The following is a 16205-nucleotide window of genomic DNA, read 5'->3' as shown; positions in this document are numbered from 1 at the left end:
TATTTTCGCCCCCCACCCCCATCCCAAAGAGCAAAAGGCCATTAGAAACAGACTAGTTTCTTAGGCCAATGCAGTTAGCATGCCTGTAGGGCTAGACGGGGAAGGTAGACAAGTGAAAGCAGCCAGGTATATGAAAAATCACAGAACTTTCATTTTTTTAGTTTTCATGTTTGATAGAGATGTGGGTTAGAACTTCTCCCTGATCATTAAGAAAAACAGCAGTATGAACATGATGGTAAATGATAACTGCTCCTTGGCCTAATCATTGGGGAGCAATGGAGAGAGGTAGGGACCACGGTGACTGGCAAGGACTGTCCCTCCCAATGGAGACAACTTGACTCCCGTTCAAGCTTCTAAATGATAGCTAACTCTTGGGAATGCAAACTTTCATTCTTCTGGATTTCCAAGAAAAGTTGGAACCTGGATTTCTTGTCACATGAAATCAATTGATTTTTCAAATGTTGCTGGTCAAGCAAAATGCATCTGTGGACTAGCTTTGGACTGTAGATCCCATCTGTGACCTTTGCTTTAAGGGAACAAAGTATTTCCATTTATTTGTGGTTTCTTAATTCCACTTAAGAGAATCCTTGGGTCAGTGTTACTGAGATGTTAGCATCAACTCAATTTCTTAAGAATTTAAGAAATGCCACATTCAGTCAAATCAGTGATCTAATCAACCCAAATACTTTGTTTCACAGAGTGGCACCTAGAGACTGCTTGGAGAAAATTTAGAGCTTAATTTCTCTGACTCTAGTCTGAGAAAGCTCGAGGAGTCCCACAAATATCTCTGATTTTCTTCTTTTTGATTTATAACATATTTTAAGTGCAGGGAAATAACAGAATAAACAACACATTTCCTAGTTTTATCAAAGCTAAACATTTAATCACAGTTGCTTCACAAACAGTTTCTAATTTTTAAAATAAAATGTGGATATTACTAATGCTCCTGTTTACCATCTCTTTCCCAGAGGTATCATCCCAGACAAACATGTGTGGAGTTCTGGTTTAAAAAAGTATAAATCTCCCACCCATTAACTTAAGTCTGAAAAACCTGAGCTATTTGCAGGTATAGACAAACCTGAACTACTGACATTGTGGAAAAAGCAAATCCAGAAGTATGAGACCAGTCATTAAGTCACTGAATTTTTCCACAGATTATGTTTTCTTCTAGGATAATGATCTTTGTCCCACCTATCCAACTTGGGTGGGATTACAATAAAATGCAATAATGAGAATGAATGTTGTTTGGACAAAGATAAAGTGTTATCCATAGGCCAGGTTCTAGCACTTTTATCAATGAGTTCCTTATGGGTGTTATTCCCTTAACAAAGTACTAGTTTATTTTAATAATTTGTCCTCTGACAAAGTTGAGGGAGTAGCCCCCATTCCTATTGAATAAGAGCTTTCCTTCCCAGCTTGATTGCATAAACTTTGTTTATAATCCTTCTAGCCTTTGTCTTTCCAGACAAAGAAGTTAGAATTGTTTTATTCTTTCCCAAAAGGAAAAGTATCCTATTACAATTTTTGTAATTGTTTTTCTAATCCTTTTCTAAGTCTGTTGTTGTATCTTTCTGAAGGTGCAGTAGCCAAAAAGGCCTGCAGTATTACAGGTGCAAAGAGTTTTGCTTAGCTGAAGATCTATTCCAGCATTTGGCAAACACAATTACATGTAAGTAAAAAACTAAAGCAAAACCCAACCATGTCAAAATCACAATGAGGTACCACCTCATATCTCTTAAGCTGGTTAGTATCAAAAAGCAAGAAAATAACAAGTGTTGGTGATGATATGGAGAAATGGGAACCATTGTGCACTGGTGATGGGAATGTAAAATGGTGCAGTTGCTATGAAAAACAATACAATCGTTCTTCAAAATATTAAAAGTGAAATTATCAAATGATACAGCAAATCCATTTCTCAGAATATACCCCAGAGAACTGAAAGGAAACTATGTTCATAATAGCAATATTCATAATAGCCAAACAGTGGAAGCAACCCAAATTCCTATCAATAGATGAATGCATAATGAAAAGGTGGTATATAAATATAATGTAATATTATTTATCCTTTAAAAGGAAGGAAATTCTGATACATGTTACAATATGGATGAGCCTTGAGAAAGGACATTAGGCCAAGTGAAATAAACCAGTTATAAGAAGACAAATACTATATAATTCCCTTTATATGAAGTACCCAGAACAATCAGATTCACAGAGACAGAAAGCAGGGTGGTGGTTGTCAGGGGCTAGGGGTGTGGGCATTTATTATTTAACGGGTACAGTTTTAATACTTTGAGATGAAATAAGTCCTGGAGATTGGGCCCAGCACCACAGTGTGAGTGTACTTGACAGTACTGAATTGCACACTCAACGTGGTTAAGGTGGTAAAAAACCAAAGCCAAAACCAAAAAAACCAACTGAAGTGTTGAGAAGTTTCAAGAACGAATATGAGACCATCATAAAATCAAGGCAAAAGTCTCTATTGAGCAGTACTACGACCAAGAGCATAATTTTTCTGCAGAGAAAGGAGGTCCTTTCTAAACTTTTGTCCCAGGGTTCACTGTGGCTCTTCATCGATTTGTTTTGCCAATGAGACAATAAAAGCTATGGTGGGCTTCTGTTATCTTTCTCTGAACCTAGAACATTACTATATGTTCAAAGGGTTTTGTTAGGAACGGCTCAGTAGATATTGTTGAAAGGATGATTGACGGAAGGGATCCTGGTTAAATGTGTAGCTGTGGAGCCCAGGGACCTGTTTCACCATTCAGTAGTTCATCACAGCCTACATGACTCCTTTAAGGCTCATTTTCCTTATGCACAAATTGAAGAGTCATAGTAATTACTTCAGAGTTATTGTGAAGATTAAGTTTAACGAATGCTTTGCATGGTGTCTGGCCAGAAAAATCAAGGAAGGAGGTAAAGGCAGATAGGTAGGAAGCAAATGGATAGATTGTACCTGGTCTACACCCCTTCACCATAATATTCACATGCCTCCAATAGCAGCCAGTACTTAATAACTGCTTGATAACTTACTGAACAAATGAATGAACTGTAAGAGAAGGCTGAAATTTTAAATTCTGTTAAAAATAAATTTGTCAAATAATTTTAATTTTATTTTCAAGACAAGACAAGGACTGTATATTGAAGAGGTAAATCTTCACAGATACTTGTGTTCACTTCTGGCAATTGTGTTAGCTTTTTCAGGCCTTTGTGGGTTCATCTTGAGTTGCTTTAGGACCTCCTATGTTCCCAGCATCAGGATTGCAATAGAAACAAAACATTACCTGCCTTGTAGTTGTTCTAAGCAGAAGACACATGGCAGATTAAGGGCTATGCTAGAGGCATGTCTAAGGCGGTGCAGATGAAAGTTCCATCACCCTGTTGGAGGGAGGATGGTTTTGGTGAAGGAAGACCCTTGAGAGCTAGGTCATGAAGAATAGACAGGATTTCTCCAGTTGAAGAAGGGGAAAAGGCAGAGGAGATGAGATGTGCAAAGGCAAGACATAGAAGTGAGGGAGATGAAACCACCAGACCCGTTCAGGGAACTAAGTTATTCTCATGAAGCACAGAACCAAAGTGGGAGAAAGAGGAAATAGCTTTAAAGAGCTAAGTGGGGGCCACATGGCCCAGAGTTCACTTACCCACAGAGCTAAGTGGTTTAATCCTTTTGGCAGAGGGAAACCTTTGGAGACTTTTGAACAGAAGAGACCTGATCAGATACTTGCATGATTCTGGCAATGGTGTGAAGACTAGGCAGGTGGGGCGAAAACTAGAGGGGACAGGTTTTACCAGGGAGGGAAACACTGGGAGAGAGGAGAACAGCCTCTCAAACTTGGCTGTAGTGAAAGGGATGGAGATGAGAGATTCTTATGGAAGGTAAATTCAAACTTGTTCAGTTCATGCTTTGTAGGTGAATGAAAAGTTAAACCACCAGCCACATACATACTAATGTCACACTTGTAAGACTTTTCATCTTGGCATGCTGTCTGAAAATCAATATTCTTGTTTAAAAAGTCAAGTCAGACAGAGCAAACTCAGCAAATCAACTTCGGCAATCATTACTCCGGCTGGGTTTGAATGCATTTGCTTCCAGCTGAACCCAAGGAGTTAACTTTGTTGGGACTCCATGGTTCTGTTTCCAGCTGGAAATCAAAGTTCCCTCCCATTGCAGATTAAGTTCCAGCATGGAGAGCTTCTCAAGAAGTGTAGCTGGAGGAGCTCTGTAAAGCAGTCCAGGGTGCTCTCAAAGCAGTGGTCTAAAAGACACCAGTGATGGTCTAGTTGAATGTGATGGTTAAGCGTAGTGGAGTGATTTCTGACAGTGAGGAACTTGAGTCCAATAATGGAAAGGAGTGCTGGTGACACCTTGTAAGGGCAAGCTGTCTCTCTCTTAGGGTTCCCTGGAATAACTGATCCCAGGTTTACAGAAAAGACCATAGAGCTGGACCATTAGCGAAGGCAAGAAGATGAGAAACCCAATCAGATGAGCCGGAAGCTACGCTGCAACCACAATTTCAGCAAGCTTTCCAAGTGTTCTAGATTAACTGAGGTGAGCTAATTCTTCAGAAGAGCATCAAATCTAAGGTGATAGTGACTTACTACCAGAAGATATGTAGAATACTTTCAATGACCTAACAATAAGCACAAGCTGTGAAAAATCACTCACTTTAATAATACTGTTGAAAATTCCTTTAGCTTCTGCATACATTCATACATACACACTGCATAGAATTGCCACCCAAATCCCACACACTTTGAAACAACTTTGCCCAAATATTTACACAATTCTTGACCAAGTTTCTAAGGTGCACTGTTAAATCTCTGACTCCCGTGGTATTCAGGCCTTCTCGTCTTCATCCTCCTATTTCACAGACTGTTTTAAAAACTTAAGACCATAAAAGTAACATTGAAACATGAACCAAATACCTTATAATCAATGCAAGTACATTTTATAAACCGGGTTGTTAGTTAAGGTACTACAGTTAAGTGCCAAACCCCTAATGTTCACCGACTGTTACCAATAATGTGGAAGGTCAGCTCAAATCAGCCGAAGAGACTAACAAGCAAAAAATCCAGCATCTCACCCAGCTCCACATCTTGGTCATCGGTGAGCACGAGGATAATGTTGGGTCGGATGTTTTTTCGTTCCTGCTGTATCCGTCCTCTGAACCTCGGGGATCTGACAGTCGAACAGAGGCTCCCAAGCAGTTCTGTGCCCAGGACAGCCCAAACCAGAGCACAGCAAGAATACTTCATTGTGTTCGGTCCAGTGTCACACAGCTGACAAAACGTCTCAGTCTCCTGGTTTCTGCAGGTCTGGGCAGTCAGAGAAAAGGGAGAGGGAGGAACTACAATGAAACACAAACCTCAAACACAGTTGCAGGAAAAGGGCTACAGTGAAGTGCAAACTGGCACGCAAACTGGCAGAGAAAGGGCTGCAAATGAGTCAGAAGCGGCAAACCCTTACTGGCATTGGGTAGGTTTCTAACCACTTGATTATTTTGCAAATTCACTTTTGTCCTTTATTCTCTTTCCAAATATTCCTATTTCAAAATTCATTGCCAAAATACAGTTTCCAACATAGAGCTCAGATGTAAAAGCTTTCTGACAAGAGCTAATACCTTGAATTGGGTGTCCTGGTAGAGTAGTCAGTTTCTAGACTCAGAGGTATTTCAGAACATCTGCAGATGGGGTCCTAAAAGGGGTAGAAAAAATACGTAGGAAATGTCAGCCAAGGACTCCGATACCAATTTTGGTCTGAAACAGTCTCTTGAAACAGTATGTTACTTATTATTTTATATATTATGCATTACTTATATATATATTATTTATCTGTACTCCAAAAGGGAGAGACAGAAGGAAACACATTTAGAGTTGCTAATGAATACCAACAATAAAAAAGCTCCGGTGATATGGGTACCAACCCTGCGCACACCCTAAGAGAACTTTAAACATCCCCAAGAAAACTAAGGATTGATCAGGAAGAGCCAGCAGTGCTGGTGAAACCACAGTGTTTGCAACTGGGGAGCGGTGGGCACGAGGGGGCATACTAGGGAAGCGTTAATTCACCTACATAGAGTACTTATCAAGCAGAATGAAATGCAAAGCTGTCATTTGTCATCTGCATTATGTCACTGAATACCCAGGAGAGTTCTTTCTGCTGACAAAGACTTCATAGTAAGTGACTGGGAGGGTAGCTCCTCCAGCCTCCGCAAAGCTCCTAACTGTCCTCCATCAGTCGCCAGGGGGACAGTGCTTCCTCCAGGAGAGGTTGGTCCCTCTGTCCAGCCTGTGTGCTCAGTGCACCGGTGCCTAAGGGGACAGAGCCCTCCTCTGACCGTCAGCACCAGCCTCAGTATTATCAAGACCTGGTGCAGTGCCACCAGCACAAAGGGTTTGCTGCAGCAGATCTAAAACTGCAAAAGCAAAATGATTGATTGGCTCTGAAGCTGGAGGTTAACTGCCATCCACATTAAAAATAAATAAAATCTGGAGGGGAGCACTGCAAAATCTTTGCAAATCTGCACAGGAGGAGACTTTTGAAAGGGTTGGAAAATGCCATTTTCCTCTTAGAATGCTAACCTGGTAAAAGCTTTTCTCTTGGACTTCTGGAAGACAGCAAAGGACTCATTAAAAAAAAAAATCTTTCTCTTGAATGTCATGAGGGAATGAATGCCTGTAGGGGAATTTAGGCTGCCCTAAAATTAATGGGATAGCAGTGCGCTTCATCAACCGCTCTGTCCCCACACACTTGAGGGTCTGTATTTTGATCTGCAGCAATAAACTGGTATCAGATAAACAAGCATAACTAATTAAGCATAACGAATTTCCTACTGCATAGCAGAAGGAAAAGGACTCCAATGCTCACTTTCATGCCTTAAGTTCTGGAGGGTGACATGGGGCAGTGAAAGAAGACTGTGTTCCAATCACTGGAAAAGGGATGCTTCCTTCCACATAATTCTGGTCCCTCTGTTCAGTTTTTATATAATCTTATTATATATATATACAAAATTATACACATTATTTTGTTTTACATACATACAGACACACACACAATTATTTTAAACTTTATGAGCTGTTTTGCAAGCAGTTTTAATGCTTTTCATTCTGCAGCCTGTAATTACTCTGGGAAAGAGAGAGAAAGAGAGAGAGTCAACAAGAAATAGGTTTTTAAATGAAATTTAGTGTTGGCAGCAGGGCAGTCCTGACTACATTATCAGCAGAGCAACAAACAAGCCACCTGCAATTGATCCTGGCTCCAACAAAGTCAATAAGTAAGCCTTGGTATTTTTTGTTTTAATAACTCAGGCTTCTTTCGTGATTACCGTGCGTGCTAAACGCTGAAAGCCTGCAACTGTCCTGCATGGACTGTTCGGTTTCTGTGCATTTGTTTTAAATCATGAGAAAACCGACACGAGCAGGAAAGGACAGGAAAATGAAAGAAATAAGCCAAACAACAGTATTTTCCTGTAGAGAGTGCATCAGGATAAAGAGTTAAATACAGACATTTCTTAGACGGTTGATCCTTTAAGAAGCAAAACTCTGCTCACCTCTCCAAGCCTGCAAAGATCTGGGAAGAGAGAGTGAGCAGAGGCTTCTTGCCTCTTCTGTCATATAAATCGACCTCTGCTGACAGTAGTGACAGGGAAGTACAGTCAGGCTCACTGTGTCGAGCAAACAGTGGCACTTGGGAGTATAAATAATCAGCCACACATGAAACTGGAAGTTCTTAACAATTAAGATGCTGATAACATTCCCTGGAACCCAATCAACATTACTGGTTATTCCTTTCTTTATCTTGTTTACTTTACTTCTTCCTTTAGGAAAAAGAAAATTACCTTAATGGTACCTTGTATAAACTACACTGAAAATCATTTCCTAATAAAGAAAAGGGAGAGCAGAGTAGATGTTTTTTTTTACCTATAAAGTGACTTCCCTTTCTGGAGAGTTAAAGGTGCAGCAGAGAGACAGATTTTTGTGTGCCACAATTTATTATTGATTCAGTTTATTTTTGTGCCATAGTTTATTATATGTAAAAACAGAGAAATTGAGTGATAAAGAAAACCGGACTTTCAGACAGGCCTGGCCAGCAAAAGCACGTCATCATTTATCCCACCTCCCTCACTAAAACACACAAGACACACCACTCTGGAAAAACAGCACAGACTATTCTTTATTCAAAAATGACCTTTTAAAACCTGTCATCCTTCACTGCCTGGTTTCCAGCTTCAGAAGGAAAAGAAGTAAAGAAGGAAGAAAAAACCTTGCAGACAAAATGCAGAACTTGACAAAGGAAAGCAGGATGCAACGTTTGAATTGGATACTTTGTGGCGGATGACAAGTGTCCTTAGAGACTAACAATTTGTCTTGAGAAATCGTAGAAAAAGGGGAGAAATGTAGAGAGGCTTTTCACACAGAAAGTGAGTTTGAGGAATGGTAGTGTATTCACAAATAAGGACCGGAATACAAGTTGCCTTTGCGTCAAGCCCTAAATGAAACACCAGAGTTGTAGCTATGAACGATCAGTGTGGAAAGTTTACAGGATTTTCTTTAGGGAAGTCAAGCCAAACTATAAATGTGACATTAAAAGTTTCAAGTCACACATAAAGGAAAGAAAAAAAAAGGACTGGGAAGACTTCAAGCCAATTGGATGGAGTCTAGTCCACATAGCACCCATCCAGCAATACCCCCTAACGGAAGCAAAGCCTCATGGTCCCTGTGGATTTATGGGGATTTGTCTCCACCAAGCCCCCTTGTGTGGGCATTTGGGGCTGAGGGTAAGAAGATGGTAGCACTATGCTGAAAAGGTCCTGCTTTGTTCACGACAGACGTCCTCAAGATGTAATCTGGGACTTTTTGGGGTCCCTGAGATCCTCTGGGGAGAGTCCACAAGGCCAGACTTTGCTTTTTTTTTTTTTGAGATGTTAATCTGCTTTTTCCACTTAGTTGACATTTGCACTGATGGTGTAAAATCAACAGTGAGTAAAAAACTGCTTTCGTACTACTCAAGATGAAGCAGTAAAATAAATCATTTTATGAAACCTTGACCTTTGAATGCACCTCTTTTTAATATTCTATTTTATGAGGCAGGAGGTACATATAGTGCCTTTTGCTGTCTATGGAGTATGATGGTTGTTGAGGAAAAGCACTTTTGTGTCTAAATTATAAGCTGAAATAGACACTTCTCTTTTCTCATGAAACACTATTTTTACTTGAAGAATGATTTGGACTTGGGTACTGGGGCAGGCATTTTCTCAAGTAATGAATGAAATGAGGCTGTCATTTCATGGAAAACAACCAACAGTATCTGTTGTATTTGCTGCCAATGATAGAAACCTAGCTTTCAAGCTAAAATCAGAATTTTGGAAAACTTATATCTGCAAATGAACTTGGAATTTTTCCAATGTGTAAACCTTTCTGATGACACTGATGTTGATATTAACATGTTATTTCTGATACTGTGTCAACCTATAGAATATTTTCATAATTCAGTGAACCAGTATTTCCCAAATGACCAAATACAGTGTTAAAAAATTAAATATGAGTAAAAATATTTCAATCAAAGTGCAAGATGATCATTGACTTTAATGTAACAGAGTATGAAGAACTCATTGATACGGTTTAAGAAATCACCACTTGTCAAGTTTTGGCATAGTATCAAAAAGATCTACAAGTGGCAGAAAAAGCTATTAAAATACTTCTCCTTTTCCAAAACTACTTCTCCATGTGAGGCTGAATTTTATTCCTATGCTTCAATCAAAGCAATATATTTCAACAGATGGACTGCAGAAGCATATATGAGAATTCAGTTTTCTTCTATTCAGATGAATATTAGATTTGCAAAAAAAAACAATGCCACTTTCATCATCAATTTTTTTCTGGTTTGGAATATACAGTTTCTTTTCATAAAATATATCATTTAACATATAACATTATTGCTATTTTCAAAAGAATAAATATTATTAAAGTTTCTCAGTTTTAATTTCTAAGTATCAATAGCAATAATCCACATAAGTAAAAAGTCTTGGTGGGGGGATGGAATCCTTCATACCTCTAATACTGTGTCAACCTATAGGTTTCATAGGTCAAGGTCATTGCATTCAAAGGTCAAGGTTTCATAGAATGATTCATTTTACTGCTTCATCTTGAGTAGTATGAAAGCAGTTTTTAACTCACCGTTGCTTTTACACCATCAGTGCAAATGTCAACTAAGTGGAAAAAGCAGAATAATGTTTTAATGCATAAAGGGACAGCAAGCACAAAGGGTTTGAAGATTGATGGCCTAGAATACACCTGGTTCCATAGTGAAGCTGACTTTTGCCTCTAAGGCTGTAGATCTGGCCCTATTCACAAACTTACTTTTTTTCCATTAAAACTTTGAAATTGTCCTAAATTCTAAATGCCTTGTATCACACAGGAGTTGTTAAAATGATGACACTCCATGCTTTTTTTTTTTAAATCTGAGGATGACACAGAATTTTACAAATGAATGACCACACATCTAAAGTAGGTGAGAGACAGGATCAGAAGAGCCCATTCAGCACAGAAATGAACCTCTCAGGGCAAAGGTACTGTCTTTGGTACAAGCAATGCCACCCTAGAGTTAGGACATAGGACAAAAGGGACACTGTAACCAATCGAAACAGCAGGGGAGGTAGCATGTAATTACTCAAAGCTGAGTTTAGCCAGAACACACTGAGTTTATTGCAAGAGTGAAGCAACATAGGATTATACCAGTAAGAAACTGGTATCCATATCCTGCCCTCACCCACTACTGCCAGTCTACACACTCACATTTCTTAGGGCCAGCTTACATGGCCCTTTACCCTTAATTTTGGCTTTTAAGTTGCCCATACATCACTTCTTTCCCTGTAGGATGTCTATCTTCTTTATGATATATGTGAAACCATGAAAGAGCAAATTTCTTCTCTTAAAAACTCCATAGCTAAACTACAATGTTGTTCATGTGAAACCTTCATAAGATTGTATATCAATGACACCTTAATTAAAACAAACAAACAACAAAAACTCCACAGCTGACAAAATCCAGAAAGCCTGTCTGCCATCTAATTTATGGAAATTCCAAGAGAAGAAGATACACCAGTCTCCTTTTGGTACAGTAATATATATTTTTCTTTTTTTCTTTTCTATCATTAATCTACAATTATATGAGCAACATTATGGTTACTAGACTCCCCCCAACATCAAGTCCCCACCACATACCCCATTACAGTCACTGTTCATCAGTGTAGTAAGAAACTGTAGAATCACTACTTGTTTTCTCTGTGTTGTACTGTCTTCCCTGTGTTCCTCCCGCTACAATATGTCTGCTAATTGTAATGCCCCTTTTTCCCCTTGTCTCTCCCTTCCCACCCATCCTCCTCAGTCCCTTTCCCTTTGCTAACTGTTAGTCCATTCTTGGATTCTGTGAGTCTGCTGCTGTTTTGTTCCTTCAGTTTTTTTCTTTGTTCTTATACTCCACATATGGGTGAAATCATTTGATACTTGTCTTTTTCTGACTGGTGCAGTAATATTTTCAATGATATTTACTACTAATAAATCTCTTCCAACAACCAATGACAGCTGAAAAATGTGTATCTTTGACTTGGAGCACCTTTGGGGAAATGCTTGGTTAAATAATGAGATCTTTCTTCAGCAATGTTTACTTTTCTTTCTTGCCCCCTTTCTACTTTCTACCCCCCACGTTGTGAATGCTGAAATTGGATGGAGCCCTGAGAAGTCACCTTTTCAGAAAATTGTTGGTGTGGATTATTCCTGGGTCAGGGAGAGGAATGTATTTTATTTCTTATTTCATTCATGTTTATTGGAGTTTTTTTCAGTGATCTGTGGCATTATAAAATACAAATAAGAAAATTCATGTTTTCTATAGATAGAAGTTCAGCAGTGATAAGAAGGAAATGAGAGGTCATAGCAAGAAATGCACTTTTGAGACTTAACTCCACAAAAGAGGAATTAAAACCATAAAAATGAGCTTATCAAGGGTGTTTTAAGGAATATAGGAAGTCCAAGGCTAAGATTTATCCAACTCCTTTCAAGTAAGAATTGGCAAAGTAACAGAAACCAAAGTGATCTAAAAATAATGAAAAGAACCAGGAGGTCCTGATATTCCTGAAACAGGTGCTCACAAAGTATGTAAAGGATCTGATAATGGTCATTAGTTTCAAAGGTGGCAGTGAGATTCAAGAACATGAGAACAAGAGATTATTAGAGTTCTAAAAAAAGGCAACATTGGAAACTTCAGTTAAAATGGGTCTAATGAGAGAATAACATTGATAAAAAAAAGAATTACATGTGGTCTTGGGCATCTTAGCTGGTTTTAAAGTACATAGTTTATTATAGAAAATTTCATTAAATTTGTCTTTGTAGCTTAATTATAGTTTATTTGGAGTAAAGCATTTTGAGGTATTGCATTAGTCAGCAGAAGGTTGTTGCAATAACAAATAAACCCCAAATATCAATGGCTTAACACAACAGAAGTATATTTGTCGCTCATACTACAAGTGACACGCAGGATGAAGAGAGCTTTGCTTGGCCCAGTCATGCATGGATGCAGGCTGACGGGGGCACTGTTGTCTTGTTGCTGCAGTAATTGGTCCAAGAAGTACAGGAAGGAAAAACCTGGAGAATCTCACAGGACAGCGTTTCAAGCTTTAATGCAGGAGTGACTCAGGTCACTTCCAACATATCACTGGCTGCAACTATCCAACTGCCAGAGGGCTAGGAATGGAATAAAAGAGGATGGAGCAGATGCAGTGTCTGCCACAAGCATCAAGTTTCATTTGTCTTACGCATTTATCTTTCTCTGGTCACGCATACACATGTGTGTGTGCACACATATACATACTTATGATATGTGTGTATTTCCACACATAGACATAGTTCAAGTAATGAAAAAAGTAATTCTCACAGTTAAAATTTCAGCCATTCATACGTACTAAAAAGATGCCTTTTTACAGAGAATTTGGGATTTGGGGGACATGTTTCATTTTAGTTGGCTTCCCTGATATACATAACCTGACACAACACGAATTTATTTTGAAGTTCCACAATTCTTGTGATACACTTAAGTTGAAGAAAATATTTTTAAAAAGACACAGATGCTATATGTATATCTCAAAATCATTTCTCCAAATATTTTCTTGCAATGGAAATCTCTGTGAGGAAAGAGAACACCTGACTTTATTACATAAATGAAGCCACAGTCAAGAGTGTCCCACTGGCCTACTTTCTGTGCTATAAAGCTCACCACCAATATAATGCTCTTCAACATTTTCTAAAGGCTTAATTACAGCAGAGCAGAGATGCAAGTTCCCTCTGAGGAATCCTGCTGGCCTCACCCAGCGATAACCAAGAGAGGGAGGTCTGAGAACTAGGGTGTGGAAGATGAATAGCATACTTCAAAAGAGAATTCTAGCTACTACAAGCTCAAGAGTTGGGGACAAATTATGGAGAGTAGCTGTTTTCCCCCAAAAAAATGCTATATGTATATCTCATATATGCGCTTTATATGTACCTGAATTCCTATGCTATCTTCAGATTCACATCTTTCCTTTAGGTGGATACTTACCTCCCAATGACTAACAAGCATAGAACTACATTTATCAGGTGAAAGAGCAACTCCACTTAAATTTCAAGGGCAATTGCTTATAGCAATACATAAGTAATTATGTATTAAATTACATAATAAAAAAAATCAAACATCTATATATATTTAAATTAATTCCTTTGCTTAGAGACATTTTCAAGGGAACCCTACAATTCAGATTTGTTCATGTGTTGATATTTCAAAAATACTGCTTCACAAGTTGTGCTGGGACATCTTGTTTGAGATTTTCTTGTATAACTGGTTAAATACGCAATTCCAAGTTTTTTTTAATGACAAAGTCACCTTCGACATGCGCTTTATATGTACCTGAATTCCTATGCTATCTTCAGATTCACATCTTTCCTTTAGGTGGATACTTACCTCCCAATGACTAACAAGCATAGAACTACATTTATCAGGTGAAAGAGCAACTCCACTTAAATTTCAAGGGCAATTCAGGTCTGCAATCATGGAAAATACCATTATAGTACAGCAAATTGAGTAACTAGCAGACCTCTAGTTAATTTTCCTCTAGGGAAATTAATTTATTAATCTTAGCTATAAAGCACACATAAAGTATATGATGAGTATAAACTATCGATGTTTATTGACATTCATCTGGTATTTGGCATTCTTGTCCAATCAAATTCATCTACCTATCCTCAAATCATTATCTGGACTTATCTATTGTTACAAGAGTAAACTTCATTAAGTTTTAAGCTCAAGTATTTATAGAATGAAAATTTAAGAGCCATATTATCACCCTAAACTATTATTTGTAATATTTGTAACATAATCTTCCCAAAAAGGCTCAGATTATAATCTATGTCTATGGACATGTGGGGGCAAATCTATGCTTATTGTTTAGAGTATCCTTATAAATAGATGACAATACCTTCGAGTTCAACTAGGCTTCTAAACTACAAAACCCAATGGTGTTCCATGTCTAGAATTTATTTTCTCACGAACTACTCTAGTTTATTTTAAATCTTCATTTTTCATCATATATAAGGACAGCACTTGTCACACAAAGGAGCTGATATAATTAAACCAGATGATGGGCCTCACAAGTAAAATCAACCATTCATGAAAGCTGGTCACCAGAGGCTATTTCAAACAATGCATATTTCAAAGTAATCTAAAGTAATCCCTTCTCTCTACTGATTTGGTTTCCATGAAGTCTTAAGCACATGCGTGCTGCAAAAAGGAGGCTTATTAAAACCTGATGTGATATTACAGATTATAATGCAGCAGGGCTGGGATGATTTTAATATGTAAGTCTTCAAAAAGAAAGTATTTTTCAATTATATTTGTAACCTTATTAAAACATTTTGCTTACAAAGGTAGACAGTGTTTATTTATTAATTAGGAAAAAATAAAGAATGCTCCCTTGCAATCTGAATTGGGTTTATACATAAAATTTGCATATAAAAGTGGAGGAGAAACTAAAACAGCTTTCACTTATGCATAGATTAGCAAACAGCAAATATTTCTAACAAAACAGTGAGGAGCTTGGACTGTTCGGACAATTCTCTATGAAGTTGTGAGTCTCTAGTATATCATTCTTTTGGCTCACTGTGGTGAAATATTATCAAAATGCATCATATAACAGCATCTGACAACTTCAAAATAATAGTTGTCATTATCAGTAGAACAAGATTCTTATAATTACTAAGTCATGCTGCCTATGATGTTTACCAAGACCTCTAGAACTGAGGTTAACCTCTGGAGGTTTTATTTATTTGTTGGTTGGTTTTTCCTGATCCTTTGTCTACTTCTGGATTGTCTGTAGTTCCAATCATGGATGAAAATACAAAGGATCACATTTGACATGTTTCTTATCCCTCTATTTCAGGATCTCCTTCTTACAGCTTTACATCCTTGAAATACAACAGGATCATAAACTGGCTTGTAAAAGTGGCACAAAGCAATACCTTGATGCACAGAAAATCTGCTATTCCTCATTGGACACCCAGTTGACAGACCAGATCACACATGAGAAAAGAGGTAAACAACCTCTACCTAAGAGAACATGAATGAGGCATTCTAGAAGACACATTATAGAATTTTGGAGTTTGAAGGTGTTATGGACTGAGTGTTTTGTCCCCCAACCCTGCCAAAATTTTATGTGGAAATCCTGACCCCCAGTGTGACATATTAGAAGGTGGAGCCTTTGGGAGTAAGGTGACTCAGTCATGAGGGTGGAGCCCTCATGAATGGGACTACTGCCCTGATAAAAGGGACCCCAGAGAGGTCTCCCATCCCCCTTCCACCATGTGAGAACACTGAGAAGATGAACCAGGAGGAGAGATCTCACCAGACACTGAATCTGCCAGTGCCTTGATCTTGGACTTTAAGCTTCCAGAACTGTGAGAAATAAATATTTATTCTTTAAGCCACCTAGTCCATGGTATTTTTGTTAGAGCAGCCTAAAAAATCTAGGACAAAAGGGATCTTAAAAATCACCTAGATTAACTAATGAATAAGAGTTCTCTAGAGCATCAATGAAAAATGTCCCTGTCTTGGTAACATAGAACTCACTAGGCCACCTGTTTAGTTTTGGGCACCAATTAAAGTTATAAAATTCTCCCTTTTATTGAAC

The 16205-nt window shown here is 38.2% G+C and overlaps 1 protein-coding gene across 7 annotated transcripts in view; it reads right to left on the bottom strand.

Annotated features, from left to right (window-relative positions):
- Positions 1-16205, bottom strand: part of SULF1 (sulfatase 1) — a 163956-nt gene that overhangs the window by 72809 nt on the left and 74942 nt on the right. For 5 of the 7 annotated variants that reach the window (XM_073229648.1, XM_073229652.1, XM_073229654.1 and 2 more), the window contains exons 3-4: positions 5619-5692; positions 5082-5313 (exon numbers count right to left, since the gene is read on the bottom strand). In XM_073229648.1, the coding sequence (XP_073085749.1) occupies positions 5082-5253 (172 nt within the window). In that variant the 5' untranslated portion in view covers positions 5254-5313; positions 5619-5692. The remainder of the gene's footprint in view (positions 1-5081; positions 5314-5618; positions 5693-16205) is intronic. The other 2 variants (XM_073229650.1, XM_073229649.1) reach the window with 1 other exon arrangement.

The sequence above is a fragment of the Manis javanica genome, chromosome 2, assembly GCF_040802235.1.
Source record: "Manis javanica isolate MJ-LG chromosome 2, MJ_LKY, whole genome shotgun sequence".
NCBI classification, from domain to species: Eukaryota; Metazoa; Chordata; class Mammalia; order Pholidota; family Manidae; genus Manis; species Manis javanica.
This window is presented reverse-complemented; position numbering and strand designations above follow the sequence as displayed.